This window comes from Stegostoma tigrinum, chromosome 3, assembly GCF_030684315.1.
Source record: "Stegostoma tigrinum isolate sSteTig4 chromosome 3, sSteTig4.hap1, whole genome shotgun sequence".
Classification (NCBI taxonomy): Eukaryota; Metazoa; Chordata; class Chondrichthyes; order Orectolobiformes; family Stegostomatidae; genus Stegostoma; species Stegostoma tigrinum.
Genome location: NC_081356.1, coordinates 136170871 through 136193338, shown reverse-complemented (window position 1 = coordinate 136193338; position 22468 = coordinate 136170871). Strand labels below are relative to the sequence as shown.

Genomic DNA, 22468 nt, shown 5'->3' with positions numbered 1-22468 from the left:
CAGTTCTTTCACTTAAACAAATCAACTAATTCTCCTGAACATCACAAGTTACTAGGGCTGCAAAAATCAGTAACACAAAAAGCACCAATGTTTAGTTGTCGAGTCTTACCCCTTTGTATAAAAGAATCTCAGTCTCCTTCGTTCTGTCACATTCTGATAGTTTCCGACACTCCACCTGCACGTAAAGGTCTCTTGTTCTGGTGAGCGACATTCTGTTATCCTTGGCCTTTCCAAAGGGACTGGACAGAGAAGAGAGGCACATTGGCAATAGTACAATATTTTAGAAAGTACTGTAACCATGTGCTGACAATATAATTGACCTGATTCCTCAGACATATAACAGCACACATCTGTTTGTAAACATAAAGAATAACTGAACATGCAAATAGTGGATTTAATCCTGCAGCTGTGTCCTGCATTCACTCTGTAAAGCAAGATTCGGTCATTGTTATCAACTGTTTTCTGATAAACAAGTCACTAAAGTGTCAATTTCAAAGGGAAAGCCCTCAATACACCATCAGTTTTAATTTCATGTTCACCTGAGTTAAACTTTGTTTTCTCCCAGTGCCTGACCCACTGCTAAAAAACATTTTTACATGTGTGTAAAGCTGTTTTACACATGCTAGCTGTACTAGGGTATCTCATCCTAAGCACTCATTCCTGTCGCAGGGGAACGGGGAGAAGACTGGCCTTGTTCAGTTGATCTTTTCTCTATCTTTTGAAAATCTCTTTCGATCAGGAAACTGAGAACGGGAGAGGGTGATCAGAGATAATGGGAACTGCAGATGCTGGAGAATACATTTTAAACAAAGTGTGGAGCTGGATGAACACAGCAGGCCAAGCAGCATCTCAGGAGCACAAAAGCTGACGTTTCGGGCCTAGACCCTTCATCTCTAGTGCAATCTCTGATGAAGAGTCTAGGCCCGAAACGTCAGCTTTTGAGCTCCTCTGATGCTGCTTGTCCTGCTGTGTTCATCCAGCTCCACACTTTGTTATCTTGGGGAGAGGGTGGCTTGCTCCCTGAAAGGAGAGTGAATGCTGAAAACAGATTTTGGAGAATACGAGATTCCATTCAGAATAGAAATCTCAAGACTCTCTTTTCTACACATGGTTTAATCAATATTTTGTTTTTAAAACTCAACTCACCTTCTACTGACTGTGATGCTGGAAGGAACACTTTTAAAATGTTGCTGAATTCGCTGAAATTGCCTATGTTGGGATATGTGCTACGGATTCGGACCACATACTCCTTCCCTGTTGCAAAGTTGTAGAGTGGCTGTGGTGGATGCTGGTGTGGCAAAGTTTTAATCTGTGAAGACAGGGCAATTCAGTAATGGATATAATGTCAACTTTGTTACAGGAAACAAGCTGAATCAAGAAGACAGGAAAAGAGCAGGACTTGGAAAACATATGTTATCTAGCACTAACCCTTGTCAACATTCATTCCATTTTGATGAACAAAAAGCAAAAAGATATCTGAATGTTCTAGAATAAACACCAATACCATACACCAGTCATGGTCATGGAACGCTTGAATATTCAGGCTCTCCTTACTTATCTGATCTTCTGGGGACATAAATAAAAGCTGATGACCCTGAAATACCATCTGGCCACCCTGCTGACAACTAAAATTTAATATAAAATGAAAATTGGCATTCTAACTGATTAGACGTGTGGTTCTAAATGTTACACTTTCTTTGCTTTAAAATGAGAACCAGTGTAATTGTTGTAGGGAGTTCTCAATGAATGGCAGGATGCCAGGAAGTTCAGAGAAACAGGGATCTTGGGGTGCTTGTCCGCAAATCCCTGAAGGTGTCAAGACAGGCTAATTATGGTAGTTAAGAAGGCATACTGGACACTTATACTGACTTATAGATTGGTGGGCAGGCTTTGGGAAGTCAGGGGTTGAGTAACTCACTGTGGTATTCCCAGCATCTGACCTGCTCTTGTAGCCACTATGTTTATGTGGTGAGTCCAGGTGAGTTTCTGGTCAATGATAAACCCCAGGACGTTGATATTGGGAGCTTCAATAATGGTAATGCTATTCAGTGTAAAGAGGTCATAGCTGGATTGTTTCTTATTGGAGATTGTCGTAGCTTGGAATTTGCATGGTGCAAATTTTACTTGCCACATTTCAGCGCAAGCCTGGATATTGTCCAGATGTTGCTGCATTTGAACATGGACTGCTTCAGTATCTGAGGACTTGTGAATGGTGCTGAACATTGTGCAATCCCTACTTTGGACCTGATGATAGACGAAAGCCATTGATGAAGCAGCTGAAAATGGTTGGGCCTTGACCCCGAGGAACTCCAGCAGAGATGTCCTGGAGCTGAGATGACTGACTTCCAACAACCATAACCATTTTCCTATGTGCCAGGTATGACTCCAACCAGCAGAGAGTTTGCCCCCTGATATTCATTGATTCCAGTTTTACTAGGGCTCCTTGATACCACACTCAGTTGAATGTGACCTTGATGTCAAGGATTCAACTCACTTCTGGAATTCACATCTTTGTCCATGTTTGAACGTAATGAGGTCAGGAGCTGCGTGGCCCTGGCGGAACCCAAACTGAGTGTCACTGAACAGGTTATTCCTGAGCAGGTGCTGCTTGACAGCACTGTTGATGACATCTTCCATCACTTTACTGATGATCGACAGTTGACTGATGGGGCATTAATTGAATTTGTCCTGCTTTTTGTGTACCTGGGCAATTTTCCACATTGTCGGGTAAATACCAATGTTGTAACTATACTGGAGCATCTTGGTGAGGAGAGTGGCAAGTTCTGGAGCACAAGTTTTTAGTACCATTGCTGGCATGTCGTCAGGCCCTGTAGCTTCGTAGTATCCAGTGTCTCCGGCAGTTTCTTGATATCTTGTGGAGTGACTGGAATTGGTTGGTGGATAAGAAGCAGCTGTTCGCCTTAATTGATGGGTCAGTGAGAAGAGGGCATTATTTTATGGTGAAAGACAGGAGGTTTAGAGAGGATTTAAGAATTTTTTTTCACCCAGAGGGCTGTGGGAATCTGAAATGCACTGCATGTGAGGGTAGTTGAGATGGGAAACTTCACTACCTTTAAAAAGTGGGTGGATGAGCACTTGAAACGTCATAACATTCAAGGCTAAAGGCCTAGTGCTGGAAAGTGGGGTAACTGTAGATAGGTCAGTGCAAACTCGATGAGTTGAAGGGTTTTTTCTGTGCTGTAACACTACTTGATGCTATGACTACTCATTCACATCCACCTTACAGACAACAACCTAAAGTCATATAGTGCCTCACTGAAAAATGGCCAATGATATGTTCACGCAAGTGTTTTCAGACTGAAGCAGACACCATACAAAAGAGGACGGTCACCAAGAACTTTTTTTTAAAAAATTCATTCACAGTATGTAGACATCACTGGCATTGCTCATCCCTAATTGTCCAGAGGGCAATTCAGAGTCTGGATATTGAGTCTCATGTAGGCCAGACTAGGTAAGAACAGCAAGCTCCCTTCTCTGAGGATGTTTGTGAACCAGATGGGTTTTTACAACAATTAACAGTCGTTACATAGTCCATGGGCTGACAAGTTCCTGGGAGCAGTTGGATTTCATGCTAGCATTTTCAAAGAAGTTGTTGTGGAATTGTTGATGCATTCATTCCAACTTACAAAATTTCCCTTGATTTAAAGAAGGTTTGATTAGAATAGAAAATAGCAAATGCAACTCCTTTATTTACAAAAAGTGTGAGACAGAAAGCAGGACACTAAGGGCCAGTTAGCTGAGCATCTGTCAGAGAGAATATGTTAAAATCTTTTATTAAAGACATGGAAAAATTTAAGTCGATCAGGCAAAATCCACATGGTTCTGGGGAAAGAAAATTGTGTTTGATTAATAAGCAGAGTTGTTGGAAGAAATAGGTGCTATGTGCAAAAGAGAATAGTGGATGGACATATGGAGGCTACAGGGGGAGGGGAATAACTCAAATGAGTGGGCTGAGATCTGTCAAATATAGGACAATGTAGGAAAATTTGAAATTGTCCATTTTGGCAGGAATAATTTTTTTAAAAGCATATGAGATAAATGGTGATATATTACAGATCTCTGAGATTGAAAGGGGTCTAATTGGATCTGGATATCCTCATGCAGAAGATTAAATGCAAGTACAACAAGTAATTAGGAAAGCTACTGTTATCCCTTGTTACAAAAATATTGAGGTTATGATTCACTTTTACACGGCACTGGTGAGATCACATCTAACGTGCAGTATTGGTCGCCTTATTAAAGGAAGGGTGTGAGTGCAAAGAAGCAGCTCAGAGAAGGTTTACCAAACCTGGATATGTTCATATTGTCTTATGAGCAAAGGATGGGCAGGCTGACCCTGTATCTGCTGGAGTTCAGAACAGCAAGAGATGACTTAATTAAACATTCCATCCTAAACATGGGAAGGTGATGTTCTAGTGGTATTATTGCTGGACTGTTAAACCAGAGACCCAGATAATGTTCTGGGACCCGAGTTTGAACCCTGCCATGGCAGATGGTAGAATTTGAATTCACTAAAATATCTGGAATTAAGAATCTAATAACAACTTGAACCCATTGTCAATTGTTGGAAAAATCCATCTAATTCACTAATGTTCTTTATTAGGGAAGGAAACTGCCATCCTTACCTGGTCTGGCCTACATCTGACTCCAGGCCTGCAGCAATGTGGTTGACTCCTAACTGCCCTCTGGGCAATCAGGGATAAGTAATAAATGCTGCCTAGCGAGGGATGCCCTTTTATCCCGTGAATGAATAAAGAAAATAAACAATCCTGAGGGGACTTGGATGTGGAGCGAATGTTTCATCTTACGAGAGAATACACAATCGGGCCTCACGTTTTAAAAATCACTGGTCATCAACCTAAAACAGCAGTAAGGTGAATTTTTTTCACAGAAGGTCATGAGGTTTTGGAACTGTCTTCCTGAAAAAGCAGTGTGAACAGAGTCCTTGAATATTTTTAAAGCAGAGCTAGATAGATATAACACAGTGTGAAGCTGGAGGACAGCAGGCCAGGCAGCATCAGAGGAGGAGGAAAGCTAACATTTTGGGTTGGGACCCTTCTTCAGAAATGGGGAAGGTGAAAGGGACCCTTGAAATAAATAAAGAGAGGAGGGGTGGGGCTGCAGAAGGTAGGTGGGATGGTGATAGGTGAGTACAGGTAGACAGCGGTGGAGATTGGTCAGTGAGGGCGAAGGAGTGGATAGGTGAGAGAGAAGATGACAGGTCAGGGAGGTGGGAATGAGAGGGAAGGTTGGTCATGGGATGAGGCCAGGGTTGAGGAGATTTTGAAACTAGTAAAGTCCACATTGAAACCACTGGGTTGTAGGTTTCCAAGGCGGAATAGGAGGTGCTGCTCCTCCAATTTCTCAGTGGCGTAATTGTGACATTGAGGCCCAGGATGGACATGTTGTCCAGGGATTGAGAGGGGGTGTTAAAGTGGTTCGTGACTAGAAGGCGTTGTCGTTTGTCGCGAACAGAGCACAGGTGCTCTACAAAGCGGTCTCTGAGCCTCCACACGGTCTCACCAATTTAATGGAGGCCACATCGGGAACAGCATATGCATTAGACCACATTGACAGATGTACAGGTGAACATCTGTCTGATGTGGAATGTGGAAGGCTTTTTGGGTCCTTGGATGGAGTTGAGGGGGGAGGTGTAGGGTCAGGTGTAGCACTTGCTGCGGTTGCAGGGAAAGGTGCCGGGGGTGGTGGGGCTCGTGGAGAGTGTGGAGCAGAGGAGGGAGTCGTGGAGAGAGCGGTCCCTAGGGAAGGCAGATAGGGGTGGGGAGGGAAATGTATCCTTGGTTGTGAGGTCAGATTGCAGATGCTGGAAGTGGTGGAGAATGATACGTTGAACCTGGAGGTTAATGGGGTGATACGTGAGGACAAGGGGGATTCTATCTTTGTTTTTATTGCAGGGCAGGGATGTGAGGGCAGATGTGCGGGAAACGCAAGAGATGCGGTCGAGAGCGTTTTCAACAACTGAAGGGGGGAATTTGCAGTCCTTGAATTAAGAGGACATCTGGGTTGTTTGGGAGTGGAACACCCCAACTGGGGTAGGTGGAATGACGATGTGAGTGCAGGTAAGCAGTGCTGAGGATCGGTCAGTGAGGTGGGAGGTGCTGATAGGTGGGAGAGAATTCGGACAGGTCAAGGAGATGGGGATGAGAGAGAGAGTTGGTCATGGGATGAGGCCAGGGGCGGGCAGATTTTTGAAACTAGTAAAGTCCACATTGAGACCATTGGGTTGGCAGCTCCCAAGGCGGAATATGAGGTGATGCTCCTCCAGTTTCGGGCAGTGTCGTTGTGACACTGGAAGAGGCCCAGGATGGACATGTTGTCCAGGGGGTGGGATGGGGAGTTAAGTGGTTTGCGACTGGAAGTTGTCATTTGTTTATAGCAAACAGAGCGCATGTGCTCTCCAAAGCGACCTCTGAGCCTTTGCTTGATCTCACCGATGCAGAGGAGGCCACATCAGAAGCAGCGAATACAGTAGATCACATTAGATTCTTGGTAAGCAAGGGAGTGAAAGGTTATTGGGGTCAGGCAGGAGTGTGGTATAATCAGAGCCAAGGATTTTTTGGGTAAATTATTACATCTTAATAATTAATTACCAAATTATTAACAAGTTTTAGGAGTTGAGTGGCCTACCTCTGCTCTTGATTTGTCAGAACCACTCTTCAAATAATGCTTCATGTGTTGTGTTACTGAAGCAGATGAAGTCAGAAGTCACACGACACCAGGTTATTGTCCAACAGGTTTATTTGAAATCACAAGCTTTTGGAGTGTAGCCCTTTCATCAGATTAAGTCACCTGATGAAGGGGCTACACTCGAAAAGTTGTGATTTCAAATAAATCTACTGGACTATAACCTGGTGTCATGTGACTTCTGACTTTGTCTACCACAGGGCAACACCAGCACCTCCGTATCACGAACCAGATGGGACACAGCCCCTGGTTTCTGTGCTGTTGTGATACTGTAATCGACTTCTGCTTGTCTCAGCTAGTAGGAAGACAGAGTTCTTATTAAAGACAATGTCTCAGCAGCTGGAAGGGCTGTGTTAATATTAAACAAGCTCAAAATTCAGGATCAGTTATCTTTGAAACAATCCGCTTACCATCAATGTCACAGTTAGAAGAATGACCACTGAGGCCCCCTGCTGGAGCATTGGTGGTGCCTAAGTGTGTCAGAGGGAGAGGCAAAACAGAACAAAATAAAAATGCATCTTTCCTGTTAGAAAACACTCTGCAGCAAGTTCTTCGTTTAAGAAAATATTTGACCAGAGAGTTGCAGTTTGACCATTTTTCTGTACAAACCTCTGTTCAGTCTGTTCTTGTGAAATGACAGGGGAATGAGAGATAATAAAATGTGAAGCTGGATGAACACAGCAGGCCAAGCAGCATCTCAGGAGCACAAAAGCTGACGTTTCAGGCCTAGACCCTTCATCTGATCAGCCAGTCTCTGGCTGCCTCACTGATGGGGCTCAGCTGGCAGCCAATGGTATTTACTTAAAGAGAGCCCCTTCAACAAGGCCTCAACAAATAGACAGCAGAAGCTCTACCAGCGCCAGTTAAAAGTGTTGTTTCTCCTAAGCCTTAGTATCTTAACATTTGTTCATACAGGCATTTTAAAACATTACAGTGAGATGACTGAATAAAACAGCTACTCTGAAGACAGCCAGCAGTTCCACACAAAGAGATAGGAACAGTGAAATTTGTTGACAGCATTGCTTCAGTTGCAGTTTAATTATTTCTGTCTGAAGCGAGAACTGAGTTCAAAAGTCAAGGTGAAAAAGTCTGTCCTGCCTAATAAACAAATACAATTAGGACAGTGCTATAACTCAGGAAACCTGACTGGGAAGGAACACCAAAATGAAGTCACTACTCCTAGTGTCTTAGAAAAAAGCAGAACAGGTTCATTCCTAGGTCTGGAGCAGGTGTCACTTGAACCTGTGCTTCCTGGCCCAGAAATAGGAACACTACCATTGTTCCAAATGGCCCTGCTTTTTTATGTTTCCTAATCAGTCTGTTCAAAGATGTCATTACACACCTCTGGAGTAGTTGGGACTTAAACGTATGCTTCCTGGCTCAGAAATAGGAACACTACCATTGTTCCAAAAAACCCGTTATGGGTCTGCCTTTTTTTATATATTCAGAGGTGCTGCCTCACAAAACTGAGTGACTTTATCACCACCAAATCACCATGAGTTTTATTTTTGTCTTTCAAACTACTAACATGGGTGGCACGGTGACTCAGTGGTTAGCTGCTTCACAGCACCAGGGACCTGCATTAGATTCTACCCTCCATCTTTTATTAATCAAGTTAACAAGATCATGGCCCTTAGAACATAGAACATTACAGCACAGTACAGGCCCTTCAGCCCTCGATGTTGTGCCGACCTGTCATACTGATCTCAAGCCCATCTAACCTACACTATTCCATGTACGTCCATATGCTTATCCAATGACGACTTAAATGTACCTAAAGTTGGCAAATCTACTACTGTTGCAGGCAAAGCGTTCCATTCCCTTACTACTCTCTGAATAAAGAAACTACCTCTGACATCTGTCCTGTATCTTTCACCCCTCAATTTAAAGCTATGCCCCCTCGTGCTGGCCGTCACCATCCTAGGAAAAAGGCTCTCCCTATCCACCCTGTCCAACCCTCTGATTATTTTATATGTCTCAATTAAATCACCTCTCAACCTTCTTCTCTCTAATGAAAACAGCCTCAAGTCCCTCAGCCTTTCCTCGTAAGACCTTCCCTCCATACCAGGCAACATCCTAGTAAATCTCCTCTGCACCCTCTCCAAAGCTTCCACATCCTTCTTATAATGCGGTGACCAGAACTGTACACAATACTCCAAGTGCGGCCACACCAGAGTTTTGTACTGCTTCACCATAACCTCTTGGTTCCGGAACTCGATCCCTCTATTAATAAAAGCTAAAACACTGTATGCCTTCTTAACAGCCCTGTCAATCTGGGTCGCAACTTTCAAGGATCTGTGTACATGGACACCGAGATCTCTCTGCTCATCTACACTACTAAGAATCTTACCATTAGCCCTGTACTTTGCCTTCCAGTTACTCCTACCAAAGTGCATCACCTCACACTTGTCTGTATTAAACTCCATTTGCCACCTCTCAGCCCAGCTCTGCAGCTTATCTATGTCTTTCTGCAACCTACAGCATCCTTTGTCACTATCCACAACTCCACCGACCTTAGTGTCATCTGCAAATTTACTAATCCATCCTTCTACGCCCTCATCCAGGTCATTTATAAAAATGACAAACAGCAGTGGACCCAACACCGACCCTTGCGGTACACCACTAGTAACTGGTCTCCAGGATGAACATTTCCCATCAACTACCACCCTCTGTCTTCTTTCAGCAAGCCAATTTCCGATCCAAACTGCTATATCTCTCACAATTCCATTCCTCTGCATTTTGTACAAAAGCGTATTGTGGGGAACCTTATCGAACCAACACCAATGGGAACTGTTTCTCCCAGGGGGTTGATTAAGAGGGCAAAATAGAGTGCAAAATAAGCTTGCAGGGAACATACAGACTGATTGTAAAAGCTTCCATGGATATGTAAAGAACAAAGATTAGTGAAGACAAATGTATGTCCCGTACAGTCAGAAACAGAGCAAGTTAAAGTGGAGAACATAGAGAGATGAAAGACCAATTAATTACATATTTTGACAATATCTTTGCAAAGGACGACATAAATAAACTCCCAAAAATTTGGGGAACACAGTCAGAGGGAGGAACTAACGGAAATCAGAATTACTAGGGAAATGGTGTTGATGAAATTGATGACAACAAATGGCAACAAATCCCCAGCGGCCAATAACTACATCCCAGAGTACTGAAGGAAATGGCCCTGGAAATACTGGATGCATTGTTTGTAATCTTTCAAGATTCTATAGAGTTTGGAACAGTTCCTGTGGATTGGAGTTAGCTAATGTAGCACCACTACTTCAAAAAGGCTGGAGAGGGAAAACGGAATTATGGACTAATAAGTCTGACATTGATAATGAGAAATTGCTAGAGCCCATTATACAAGATTTAATAGCACCACACTTGGAAAACAGTGGCAGGATTGGACTGAGACAGCATGGACTTATGAAATGGAAATCATTCTTGACAAATCTGTTGGAATTCTTTGATGATGTAACCTGTAGAGTTGATGATCCACTGGACAGGGATTACTTAGCTGTCTCAGAAGGCTTTTGAAAAGTCCCACATAAAAGATAATCATGTGAACTTAAAGATTGGGGTGGTGCATTGGCATGGACAGTAAGATGGTTGGCAGACAGAAAACAAAGGGTAGGTATAAATGGGTCATTTTCTAAGATGCAGTCAGTGACATGTCGGTGCCACAGGGATCAGTGCTAGGACCCTAGCTATTCATATTGTATGTTAATTATTTTGATGACGGAATCCAAATTTGTAGATAATACAAATTTGGGCAGATGAATGAGCTGTAAGGGCGATGCAGAGATGTTTAGGTGTCATTTCGACAAGTTGAGCGAGTGAGCAAATGCATGATAAATGCAGCATAATGTTGGTACATGTGAAGTTACCAACTTTGGTAGCAAGAACAGGAGGCAGATTGTTATGTAAATGTTGATAGATTGGGACACAGGGAGGTGCACTGACAGCTGGGCACCCTTGTACACCAGTCGCTGAGAGTAAGCATGCAGGTGCAGAAGGCGGTGAAGAAGGTGTATGGGCTGTTGACCTTCATTGCGAGAGGATTCGAGTACAGGAGGAGGGATGTCTTGCTACAGTTGTATAGGGCCTTGGTGAGACCACGCTTGGAATACTGTGTGCCGTTTTGGTCTCCTTGTTTGAAGAAGTATGTTCTAGCTATGGAGGAATATAACAGAGGTATAAAAGATTGATTCCTGGGATGGCAGGATTGACATATGAAGACAGCCTTGATTGGATAGAATAGATTCACTACAGTTTAAAAGGATGAGGGGAAATCTCATAGAAACTTATAAAATTCTCACAGGATTAGAGTAAACACTGGAAAGATATTACTGTTGACAGGAAAATCCAGAACCAGGGGTCACAGTCTAAGGATTTGGGGTACGTCTTGTAGAACTGACATAAGGAGAAAACTGTCATACCCAGAGAGTGGTGAACCTTTGGAATTGTCTGCCACAGCACGTGGTTGAGAATTCTGGGTCTGCATTCGATGGAGTTTAGAAAAGTGAGGGAGAATCTGATTGAAACGTGCAGAATACTGACAGGCCTGGATAGGATGGATGTGGAGAAGATGTTTCTATTAATTGGAGAGGTGAGGACCTGAGGGAAAGGTTTGACCCTTTATAAGAGATGAGGAGGAATTTCTTCATCCAGAGGGCAGTGAATCTGTTGAATGTATTGCCACAGAAGGCTGTGAGGCCAAGTCATTGAGTGTATTTAAGACACAGATAGATTGTTTTATTCAATAGCAATTTCTTGAACAGGATATGACTTTTACAATTCTCCAGTGCTCTGGGACCACCATTGTATGTGGGGAGGACAATAAATGCTGACCCAGCTAGCAACACCCGTATCCCATGAATAACTTAAAATTCCACCCTCAATCCTGTCAGTGTCCTGGGATGCCTTGTCCTGATCAACTGGCGTCTTCACTTGACTGACTTTTCCAGGGACATCATCTCAGTAAAGCCAGTTGCAAAGTCCATGTGTGATAATTACAGATCGTGGTCATGACCACAGACTGTGCATATTGGACATGATGAAAGGAACCTGAACCTTGCCAAAAGGAGATAAGTTGACTGTGCACCTACCGATTTCCAGAGCTCTGCCTCTTGGGGTTTATACTGAATTTCATATCGCCGAGGAGTCCACCCTGCACTGGGCTCTGAGCTCACCATGTCTTCCCACCACAGTTGAATATCCATGAATAATCCTGATTGGCTAATGTTCAAGAGAGCCCAGTTCAGTGAGATTGGAGCATCTGGTTTCACTGACAGAACGAAAGAGATTGAACAATGATCAGGAATTCTGAGAAGGATCAGCAATTCCAAAAATAATCAGGAATTCTAGCAGTAATCAAAAATTCAAACTACAGTCAGGAATTCCAACGGTAATTAATGCTTCTAACAATAGTCAGTGATTTCAACAATGATCAATTAATCAGAATAAATCAATGAACGCAACAATAATCACCAATTCCAACAATAATCACGGTTCCAACCGTAACCACTGATTCCAATCTTAGTCTGGGATTCCGACAATAATCAGTGATTCTGATAATAATCAGCATTCCAGCGTTAATCAGTGAATCCGACAATAAGAAATCTGACAATAATCAGTGATTTTAAAAGTAATTAATGATTCCAAAAATAACCAGCAAATGCACAAATAATCAGGGATTTAGACTATAATTAAAATTCCAACAATAGTCAATGATTCCAACAATAATCAGTGAACTTAACAGTAATCAGTGATTCCAACTCTAATCAAAATTCCAATGGTAATCAGTGAATCCAACAATAATCAGGGACTCTGACAATAATCAGCAATAATCAGGGGTTCTGACAACAGTCAGTGATTCTCACAATAATCAGCAGTTCCAACAGTAATCAGGGATTCCAAAAATAATCAGTGAATCCAAAAATAATCAACAATTCTGATAATAATTAGCAATACCTACATCAGTCAGTAATTCCAACAATAATCGTTGAATCCAACAATAATTAGGGATTCCAAAAATCATCAGCGATTCCAACAATAGTCAGTGACTCCAGCAACAATCAGGGATTCTAATAACAATCAGTGATTCCAACAACAATTTGTGATTGTAACTGTAATCAGTGATTTGAATGATAATCATTAAATTCAACAATAATCATGGATTCCAACAGTAATCAGCGATTCCCACAGTAATTGGCGTTCCAATGTTAATTAGCAAATCAGACGACAATCAGGGATCCAACATTTTTCAGCAATTTTGACAACAAGCAGTGATTGTCAATAATCAGTGGGTGACACAGCGAGAGGAGAACAGGCAAGGGATATACTGAAGGGGAGTGAAGAGAAATGGGGGAGTACAGTGAGGGAGGATTGGGGAATACAGTTGGGGGAAATGATAAAGAATGAGGAGAAATGAGGGGATATGATGAGAGGGAAGTGAGGGAGATGCAGTAAGGTGGAAATGGTGGTGTGAAGGGTGAGTGAGAAGTGAAGGGAGTGAGAAGGGAATGGAGGGATATGATGAGGAAAGACGGGAGATAGTGAGAGGAAGGAGTTACAGACGAGTGAAATGGAATGAGCAGGTACAGCCAGGAGGGAATGTGGTGTGTGGGTACAGGCAGGATGTCCATTTGGTGATACAGCTATGAGCACTGATAGGCTCCTGACTGTTTAATTTGAATGTTGAGTTATCATACTTGAGTGAAGGTCACCCCAGCGGCTGTGAATCTGACACACTATCTAATCAGCCTTGCCACTACTTGCCAAGAAGCAATCATAATATTCAGCTCATAGTATTGCTGACAGCTGTTTATTTACCAATATCATCGAGTGTAAAACATCGCTGTTCATGCGTGACGTTGTCGGATTTCAGTTGCACACAGTACTCCATCTCTGAAGTGTACGATTGATTGAAATAGCAACTGGTTTCTCTGTTGATGTATGTTGGACATTCTCTCCAGTCATGGCTTTCTCTGGACAGAAATAACAGTCATTCAATAATTCCATCACAACGTGGTATGCAATTATTCCTTGCTTTAAGTACAGTTTAGGCTAGAAAGAGACTTAGGGGCTACAGTCGGTATAGAGAAGGAAAGTTGGCACAAGTGTTACATCATAGAAAAGTCAGGAGGTCACCTTGTTGGATCCTAGGTTGTTGACAACATTGGTCACAATCATTTTCTTTTCTCTGTCACAATGGGGAAAAAGCGGGAACAGGGGACTGATTCGGACAATCAGCCATTATCATATTAGAGGCCTTGCCTACTGTGAGCTGCCAGCCACTTAGAGGCCAGCTGGGAGTCATGGGGAGAAGGATGCAGGAGGGTTGGCAACAAGGATAGAGGGTGGCAGCTCAGAGAGTGGCCCGAGTCCTGCTATTGAGTGTCTCAATCAGGAAACAAGTCCCTGCTATGGGAAGGATGTTGTGAAACTTGAAAGGGTTTAGAAAAGATTTACAAGGGTCTTGCCAGGGTTGGGCGGTTTGAGCTATAGGAAGAGGTTGAATAGACTGAGGCTATTTTTTCTAGAGTGTCGAAGGCTGAGGGGTGACCTTATAGTGGTTTATAAAATCATAAGAGGCAGGGATTGGATAAATAAACAAGGACCTTTCCTGGAGTGGGGTGGGGGTTGGCAGTCCAATACTAGAGGGTATAGGTTCAAGATAAGAGGGGAAAGATTGAAAGGGGACCTTAGGGGTAACATTTTGAGGCAGAGGATGGTGTGTGTATGGAATGAGCTGCCAGAGGAAATGGTGGAGGCTGGTACAATTACAACATTTAAAAGGCATCCAGATGAGTATATGAATAGGAAGGGTTTGGGGGGATATAGGCCAAATGCTGGCAAATGGGACCAGATTTATTTAGGATATCAGGTCAGCATGGATGAGTTGGATCAAAGGGTCTGCTTCCACTTATCTCTATGACTGTATGACTCTAAGTGCTTTTGATCAATGACACACCCCGAGAACTAACATGGCTGCACAGTTAAACATGCAAACCACATGGCAGCATAGCCACACGCTGCCAGGTTAATGCTAGTACTGATACAAGTCATTAAGAGGCAAAAGGGAAGGAAGGTCAATCTTCCCAGGCTTCCCACCTGAAACTTCACTCTGGTAGACATGGGGTTTGGATATGTCATCATCCTGTCAAATTAAGTCCTTTTCCGCTATAAGCTCATCGCCAGAAAGAGAGGATTCTGTCCACTAACGGAGTGGCTATATTTTCTCTGTGCAAATATTCTTTGAAGATATCTTGAGAACAATATCTATGTTAGTATGAAGGTTTTGTTTGACAGTCAATTCTTCTTCCTTTCCTCTTCATGGTTAACTGTTTCTGGGTATAGGGCATGGTTGCCCAGTTTTTGTCCTAGCAGCTAGTCAGAACAGTGGCAAATGGAATTTAATCCAGAAAAGGGTGTGAAGTGTTAAATTTTGGCAGCACTAACAAGGCAAGGGAGTACAAGTTGAATGGTAGGACCTCAGGGAGTACAGAGGACCAGAGGGACCTTGGTGTGCATGTCCATAGATTCTTGAAAACAGTGGTGAGGTGGATAAGGAGGAATTATAGATACTTGCTTTATTAGTCAAGGCATTGAATACAAGAGCAAAGAGGCTATGATGTATGTAGCTATATACAACATTAGTTAGGCCACAGCTGGAATACTGTTGCTGTACTATACATGAATGTGATTACACTGGAAGGGGAGCAGAGGACATTCATCAGGATGTTGCCTGGGCTGGAGCGATTCAGCTGTGAAGACAGACGAGATAAGCTGGGGTTGTGTTCCTTAGAGCAGAGAAGGTTGAGAGGGGGATCTGATTGAGGTTTGAAAGTTGGCTTTGATAGGATGTAAAAGAAACTTTAACCCTCAGTAGAGTGGTTAATAACCAGGAGTCATAGATTTAAGATAAGAAGCAGGAGGGTTAAAATGGGTTAACAGTATCTGGAACTTACTGCCTGAAAGAGTGATAGAAGCAGGAGCACTCAAAACATTTAAGAAATATTTAGATGAACACTTGAAACGGCAAGTGCTAGAAAGTGGGAATAAAGTAGATAAGGACTTGATGACCAGTCCAAATGCAATGAGATGAAAAATCTCTTTCCATGCTAGGAAGCTCTATGATTCTTCACCAGTGATAGTAGGAACTGCAAATGCTAGAGAATTTGAGATAACATGGTGTAGAGCTGGATGAAAACAGCAGGCCAAGCAGCATCAGAGGAGCAGGAAGACTGACGTTTCGGGCCTAGACCTTTCTTAAGAAGGGTCTAGGCCTGAAACATCAGCAAGATTTTGATCTGTGTTACAAACTCACCAACAGTGGACAGCTGACAGGAGCCCTGCCAGACTTTTTATGGCCTGGGTTTTCCGATAGACACTTGTTAATCCAGCACAGGTTCGTGCTGCAGAAAGGGAATCTGTGGAGTCCCCATCATAGCATACTCTGAAGAAATTTCCTGGGAAATTTAATATTCCTCTGGGTAATTCCTTTCCGCCTGGAACCCTCTGAAATTCTCCATTTAAATCAGGGATTCAGAGAGTTCTGACAAAATTAAGTGAATTAGTTATTCAGAAATAGTTAGACCATAGTCAATAGTCTAACTCCTGAGTAACTGTTAAACTGACCATAATCTTAACTCTCACATCCCCATCTATGCCTGAACAGATTTGTTACACCAACCAGACTTTCAGCCAACATCCCCCAAGACCTTGGACCTCCCTTGGGCACCTGACCTTCTCATCCCCCTCTGTGCCCAACCCTGGCTGCTGGTCAGGAACCTGATCCCCAAACTTGTCACCACCACTATATCGGACAGTCATACCCAGGCTCCCCTGTCAGACCCAATTTCTCCCACCCATTTTGACCCGTGGCACCACCCACCCCACCAACCTCCGGATACAACGCATCATCCTCCAAAACTTCCGTCATCTACAATCCAACCCCACCACCCAAGCCATTTTTCCATCCCCACCCTTGTCTGCCTTCCAGAGAGACCACTCTCTCCGCAACTCCCTTGTCCGCTCCACACTCCCCTCCAACCCCACCACACCCGGCACCTTCCCCTGCAACCGCAGGAAGTGCTACACTTGCCCCCACACCTCCTCCCTCACCCCTATCCCAGACCCCAAGATGATTTTCCATATTAAGCAGATGTTCACCTGCACATCTGCCAATGTGGTATATTGTATCCATTGTACCCAGTGTGGCTTCCTCTACATTGGGGAAACCAAGCGGAGGCTTGAGGACCGCTTTGCAGAACACCTCCGCTCGGTTCTCAACAAACAACTGCACCTCCCAGTCGCGAACCATTTTAACTCCCCCTCCCATTCCTCAGACGACATGTCCATCATGGGCCTCCTGCAGTGCCACAATGATGCCATCTGAAGTTTGCAAGAACAGCAACTCATATTCCGCTTGGGAACCCTGCAGCCCAATGGTATCAATGTGGACTTCACAAGCTTCAAAATCTCCCCTTCCCCCACTGCATCCCAAAACCAGCCCAGTTCTTCCCCTCGCCCCACTGCATCACAAAACCAGCCCAGCTTGACCCCTCCCCCCACTGCATCCCAAAACCAGCCCAGCCTGTCTCCGCTTCCCTAACCTGTTCTTCCTCTCACCCATCCCTTCCTCCCACCTCAAGCCGCACCTCCATTTCCTACCTACTACCTCATCCTGCCTCCTTGACCTGTCCATCTTCCCTGGACTGACCTATCCCATCCCTACCTCCGCACCCATACTCTCCTCTCCACCTATCTTCTCCTCTATCCATCTTCAGTCCGCCTCCACCTCTCTCCCTATTTATTCCAGAACCCTCTCCCCATCCCCCTCTCTGATGAAGGGTCTGGGCCCGAAACGTCAGCTTTTGTGCTCCTGAGATGCTGCTTGGCCTGTGTGTTCATCCATCTCCAGACTTTGTTATCTTGGATTCTACAGCATCTGCAGTTCCCATTATCACTGTCTCAAATCTCTTCTTAGCCCTCTTCCGCTTGAAGGAGAAGAAGTACATCTTCACCAGTTGTGTTCACATAACTGCAGTCCGTCAGCCCAAGAAACATTTGAGTAACTCTCTTCCATGTCTCTTCAACAATCTTGTATCTTTCTAAAAGCGTGTTGTCAGATATAGCGATGATTGGTAGCAGCACACAACCTGGGACCTCCCTGGTCTACAGCATATGGTCTTCTGTCAGAAATGTTCTCTCTCATCAGGGAAAACTACAATCACAAGATTTGCTCAATGCTGTCAAGTGGATATTTGTTGTGTTGTGAATACGAGAACTCCCCACTTCATGGTTCGTGACCCTGTAAGATTCAGTCAGTGTGATTGCTGAAAGTGAAGTACTTATGCTTTGTAGCTAATCTAGTTGTTGGATATTTTCTGAATTGAACATTGCCGTTAGTGTACTGGGCAGCCTGAGACATGTAGAATGTACGACACAGCATTACTACAAACAAAGATAATAGAGAGAGAAATGCAACAATTCATCAGTGTTAAACCTTACCCTTTTGTATAAAAGAATTTCAGATGATATTCTGTCAGGTTCTGGAAGTTTCCCACATTCCAGCTACATGTGAACGTCTCCTGATCAGCTGAGTGGCATTCTGTGATTTTAGGTCCTTTGAGAGGAAATAAGAGATGAAAGATTCACAGTGTCACAGAGATACATATGCATGATTAACAACATTCCTGCCTACCACAACACTCACTGCTGTAAAATAAAAGAGGATTCCAACAGAGTTTCAGGAACATTCACCATCCTTTCCAATGAATGTACACAGTTGCTGAAGGGTCAGCAAAAGCCCACGATAACCCCACAGAATGGCTTCCTCTGGTGAGGCTCCCATAACCTCCCTAATCCAGTAACATTTCTCTCATCCTAAATTCACCTCTTCACTTATCTCTGCACCAGTTAAGGTCCGTTGCATTTCCCACTTTCAACCTATGTCTGCAGCAGCACAGTTGATATCTTCAGCTGGTCCACTTTGCTGCTTTAGGTCCTTATCCCTCCCGAAAGAGTTTTCAGCACATCATAACAAGTACAGTATACAGTGCCATACCTGCACAGACCTGGGAAGGCAAGAAATTTTTGGCCACACACATGGTACACAAGTCAAATCAAATGCAATATAGGACGATAATAACTAATTCATTACAGAAACAATGCACCATAAGACTATAAGAAAGAGGAACAAGAGTGGGCTGTTCACCCTGCAATAGGATCATGACTGATCCAACATTCCTCATATCCAGTTTCCTCCATTTTCCCTGTAACCTTTAATTCCCTGACTGATCAAGAATCTATCTCAACATTAAATGTTTTTTCTAATTTATTCTTTTGCAGAATGTGGGCATTGCTGACTGGCCAGCATTTATTGCCCATCCATCATTGCCTTTGAGAAGGTGATGGTGATCTGCCTTCTTGAACCATTGCAGTATATCTGGGCTGGCCCACAATGCCATTAGGGAGAGAATTCCAGGATTTTTACTCAGCAGCAGTGAAGGAACAGCAATACATTTCCAAGTCAGGATGGTGAGTGGCATGGAGGGACCTTGAAGGTGGTGGTATTCCCATGTATCTGCTGCCCTGTCCTTCTAGATGGAAGTGGTTGTGGGTTTGGAAGGTGCTGTCTCAAGAGCTTTGCTTAATCTCTGCAGTGCATCTTGTAGATAGTACATACTGCTACTACTGAGTGTCGGTGGTGGAGAGTGTAGATGCTTGCGGGTGTAGTGCCATACAAATGGGCTGCTTTGTCCTGCATGGTGTCGAGCTTCTTGAGTGTTGTTGGGCTGCACTCATCCAGGCAAGTGGGGAGTATCCCATCATACTCCTGGCTTGTGCCCTGTAGCTGGAGAACAGGCGGGGAAGTCGGGAGGTGTTATTTGTCGCAATATTTCTCGCCTTTGACCTGCTCCTGTAGCCACTGTGTTTATATGGTGAGTCCAGTTGAGTTTCTGGTCACTAATAACCCCCAGGATGTTGACAGTAGAAATGCAGAGATGGTAATACTGTTAAATGCCAGCGGAGGGGGGAGAGGCAGTTACATTGTCTCTTATTGGTGATGATTATTGCCTGGCATATGTGTAGTGCGAATGTTACTTGTGACGTGTCAGCCCAAGCCTGGATATTCTCTCTGCGTTTGAACATGGATTGCTTAAGTAGTTGAGGAGTTGCAAATGGTGCTGAATATTGCACAATCATTGACAAACATTCCCATATCTGACTTTATGATGGAGGGATGGTCATTGATGAAGCAGTTGAAGATGTTTGGGCCTAGGTCACTCCTCTGAGGAATTCCTGTAGAGATGTCTGGAGCTGAGATGACTGACCTTCAACATCCATGACCATCTTCCTACGTGTCAGGTATGACTCTAACCACCGGAGAGTTTGCCCCTGGATTCTCATTGATTACAGTTTTGCTAGGGCTTCTTGATGCCACACCCAGTCAAATGCAGTCTTGATGTCCAGGGCTGTCATTCTTACCTCACCTCTGGAATTCAGCCCTTTTGTCCATGTTTGAACTGAGGCTGTAATGAGGTCAGGAGCTGAGTGACCCTGGCAGAATGCAAACTGGATGTCACTGAGCAGATTATTGCTGAGCAGATGCTGCTTGTTAGCACTGTTGACGACACCTTCCATCACTTTACTAATGATTGAGAGTAGATTGGTGAGGTAGTAATTGGCTGGGTTAGATTTGTCCTGCTTTTTATGTACAGCACATACTTTGGCAATTTTCCACATTGTCTGGTAGATTCCAGTGTGGTAACTGTACAGGAACAGCTTGACTAAAGGACCGGCAAGTTCTGGAGCACAAGCCTTCAGTATTATTGCCAGAATGTGGTCAGGACCCATTGCCTTTGCAGTATCCAGTGTCTTGAACCATTTTTTGATATCATGGGAAGTGAATCAAATTCGTTGAAGACTGGTATCTGCAATGTTGGGGACCACTGGAGGAGGCTGAGATGGATCATCCATTGATTGACTGATTGATTGATTGTGACATATACAGAAGTCAAAAGCTTTCTTTATGAGTAATACAGGCAGATCACAGTAAGCAAGCGTGCACAGATCAAAAAAAGATTTAGTCAGAGGCATACAGATTACAGTGCACAGGGCATGCACTAAGCAAGATCAATGTTAGCATGATCAGCATTATCTGAGGCTAGAGAGTCCATTCATCAGTCTGATAACAGCCGGGAAGAAGCTGTTGCTGAACCTACTCATGCGTGTGTTCAGGCTTCTGTACCTTCTGTCTGAAGGAAGAGGTTATAGAAGATAATTTTCAGGCTATGATGGGTCTTTGATGATGTTGCCTGCCTTTCTATAGCAGCAATCTGTGTAAATAGAATTCATGGATGGAAGAGTTAACACGGTGTGAAGCTGGATGAACACAGCAGGCCAAGCAGCATCAGAGGAGCAGGAAAGTTTGACGTTTCGAGTCAAGAAGACTTTCTGAAGAAGTTTCTCAGATTCTCTAGCATCGGTAGTTCCTACTATCTCCATGCATGGAAGGTTGGCTTCCATGATGGTCTGGGCTGTGCACACCACCTTGTTCTTACGGTTCTGGGCAGGACAGTTGCCATACTAGGCCGATATGCACCTGGATAGTATGCTTTCAGTGGTGCATCTGCAGAAGTTGGTGATCATCCTTATGGACATGCCAAATTTCCTGAGCTACCTGAGGAACAAGAGGCATGGTCATGCCTTCTTGACCGTCACATCTACATGGCAAGTCCAGGATGGGTTGTCGGTTATCGTCACTCCATGGAACTCGACGCTGTCCACCCTCTCAACCTCAGTTTCATTGATGTCGATGGGGCCGTGTTCTCCTCCTTTCTTTCGGAAGTCAGTGATCAGTTCTTTAGTTTTGCCAAAGTTTGAAAGAGAGGCTGTTTTCATTGCACCGTGTCACCAAGCCCACTATCTCCCATTTGTAGTTTGACTCGTTGTTGTTAAATATCTGTCCCACTATGCTGGTGTCATCAGCGAACTTGTACATGGCGTTCATTCGGAATTTGGCAACACAGTGTGGGTGTACAGGGAATACAGTAGGGGGCCTAGGATGTATCCTTGGGGACACTGGGGTTGAGGATTATTGTGGAGGAGGTGCAGTGGTCTGTTTTCACTGATTGTGGTCTGTGGGTCAGAAAGCTGAGGATCCAGTTGCAGAGGGTGGAGCCAAGACTGGTCTCAAGAGTTTTGAGATTAGTCTGGAGGGGATAATGCTATTGAAGGCAGAGCTGTAGTTAATGAGCAGGGATCTGGCGTAGATGTCTTTGTTGTCCAGACGTTACAGGGATAAGTGCTGGCCGAGGGATATGGCATCTGCGGAGGACCTGTTACTGTTTCTATTACTGCCATTTGGCAATTCTGGCTGAAGATTGTTGCAAAAACTTCAGCCTTCTCTTTTAATTGATGTGCTGGGCTCTTCCATCATTGAGGAAGGGAGTATTTGTCGAGCCTCCTCCTCCAGTGAATTGTTTAATCGTCCACCACCATTCACAACTGGATGTGGCAGGACTGCAGAGCTTAGATCTGATCCGTTAGTTATAGGATTGCTCAGCTCTGTCTATCGCTTGATAATGGGAACTGCAGATGCTGGAGAATCCAAGATAATAAAATGTGAGGCTGGATGAGCACAGCAGGCCCAGCAGCATCTCAGGAGCACAAAAGCTGACGTTTCGGGTCTTTGGTTTTTATTAGGTTATAGATTGTGCTGGAGTACAATCCTGCT

General features: G+C 43.9%; 1 protein-coding gene across 4 annotated transcripts in view; it reads right to left on the bottom strand.

Moving 5' to 3' along the window:
- The window catches only part of ghra (growth hormone receptor a), a 173176-nt gene that overhangs the window by 45159 nt on the left and 105549 nt on the right, over positions 1–22468 (bottom strand). For all 4 annotated transcript variants that reach the window (XM_059644969.1, XM_048527652.2, XM_048527653.2 and 1 more), the window contains exons 3-7: positions 18238–18352; positions 13555–13709; positions 11829–12007; positions 1147–1309; positions 110–239 (exon numbers count right to left, since the gene is read on the bottom strand). In XM_059644969.1, the coding sequence (XP_059500952.1) occupies positions 110–239; positions 1147–1309; positions 11829–12007; positions 13555–13709; positions 18238–18352 (742 nt within the window). The remainder of the gene's footprint in view (positions 1–109; positions 240–1146; positions 1310–11828; positions 12008–13554; positions 13710–18237; positions 18353–22468) is intronic.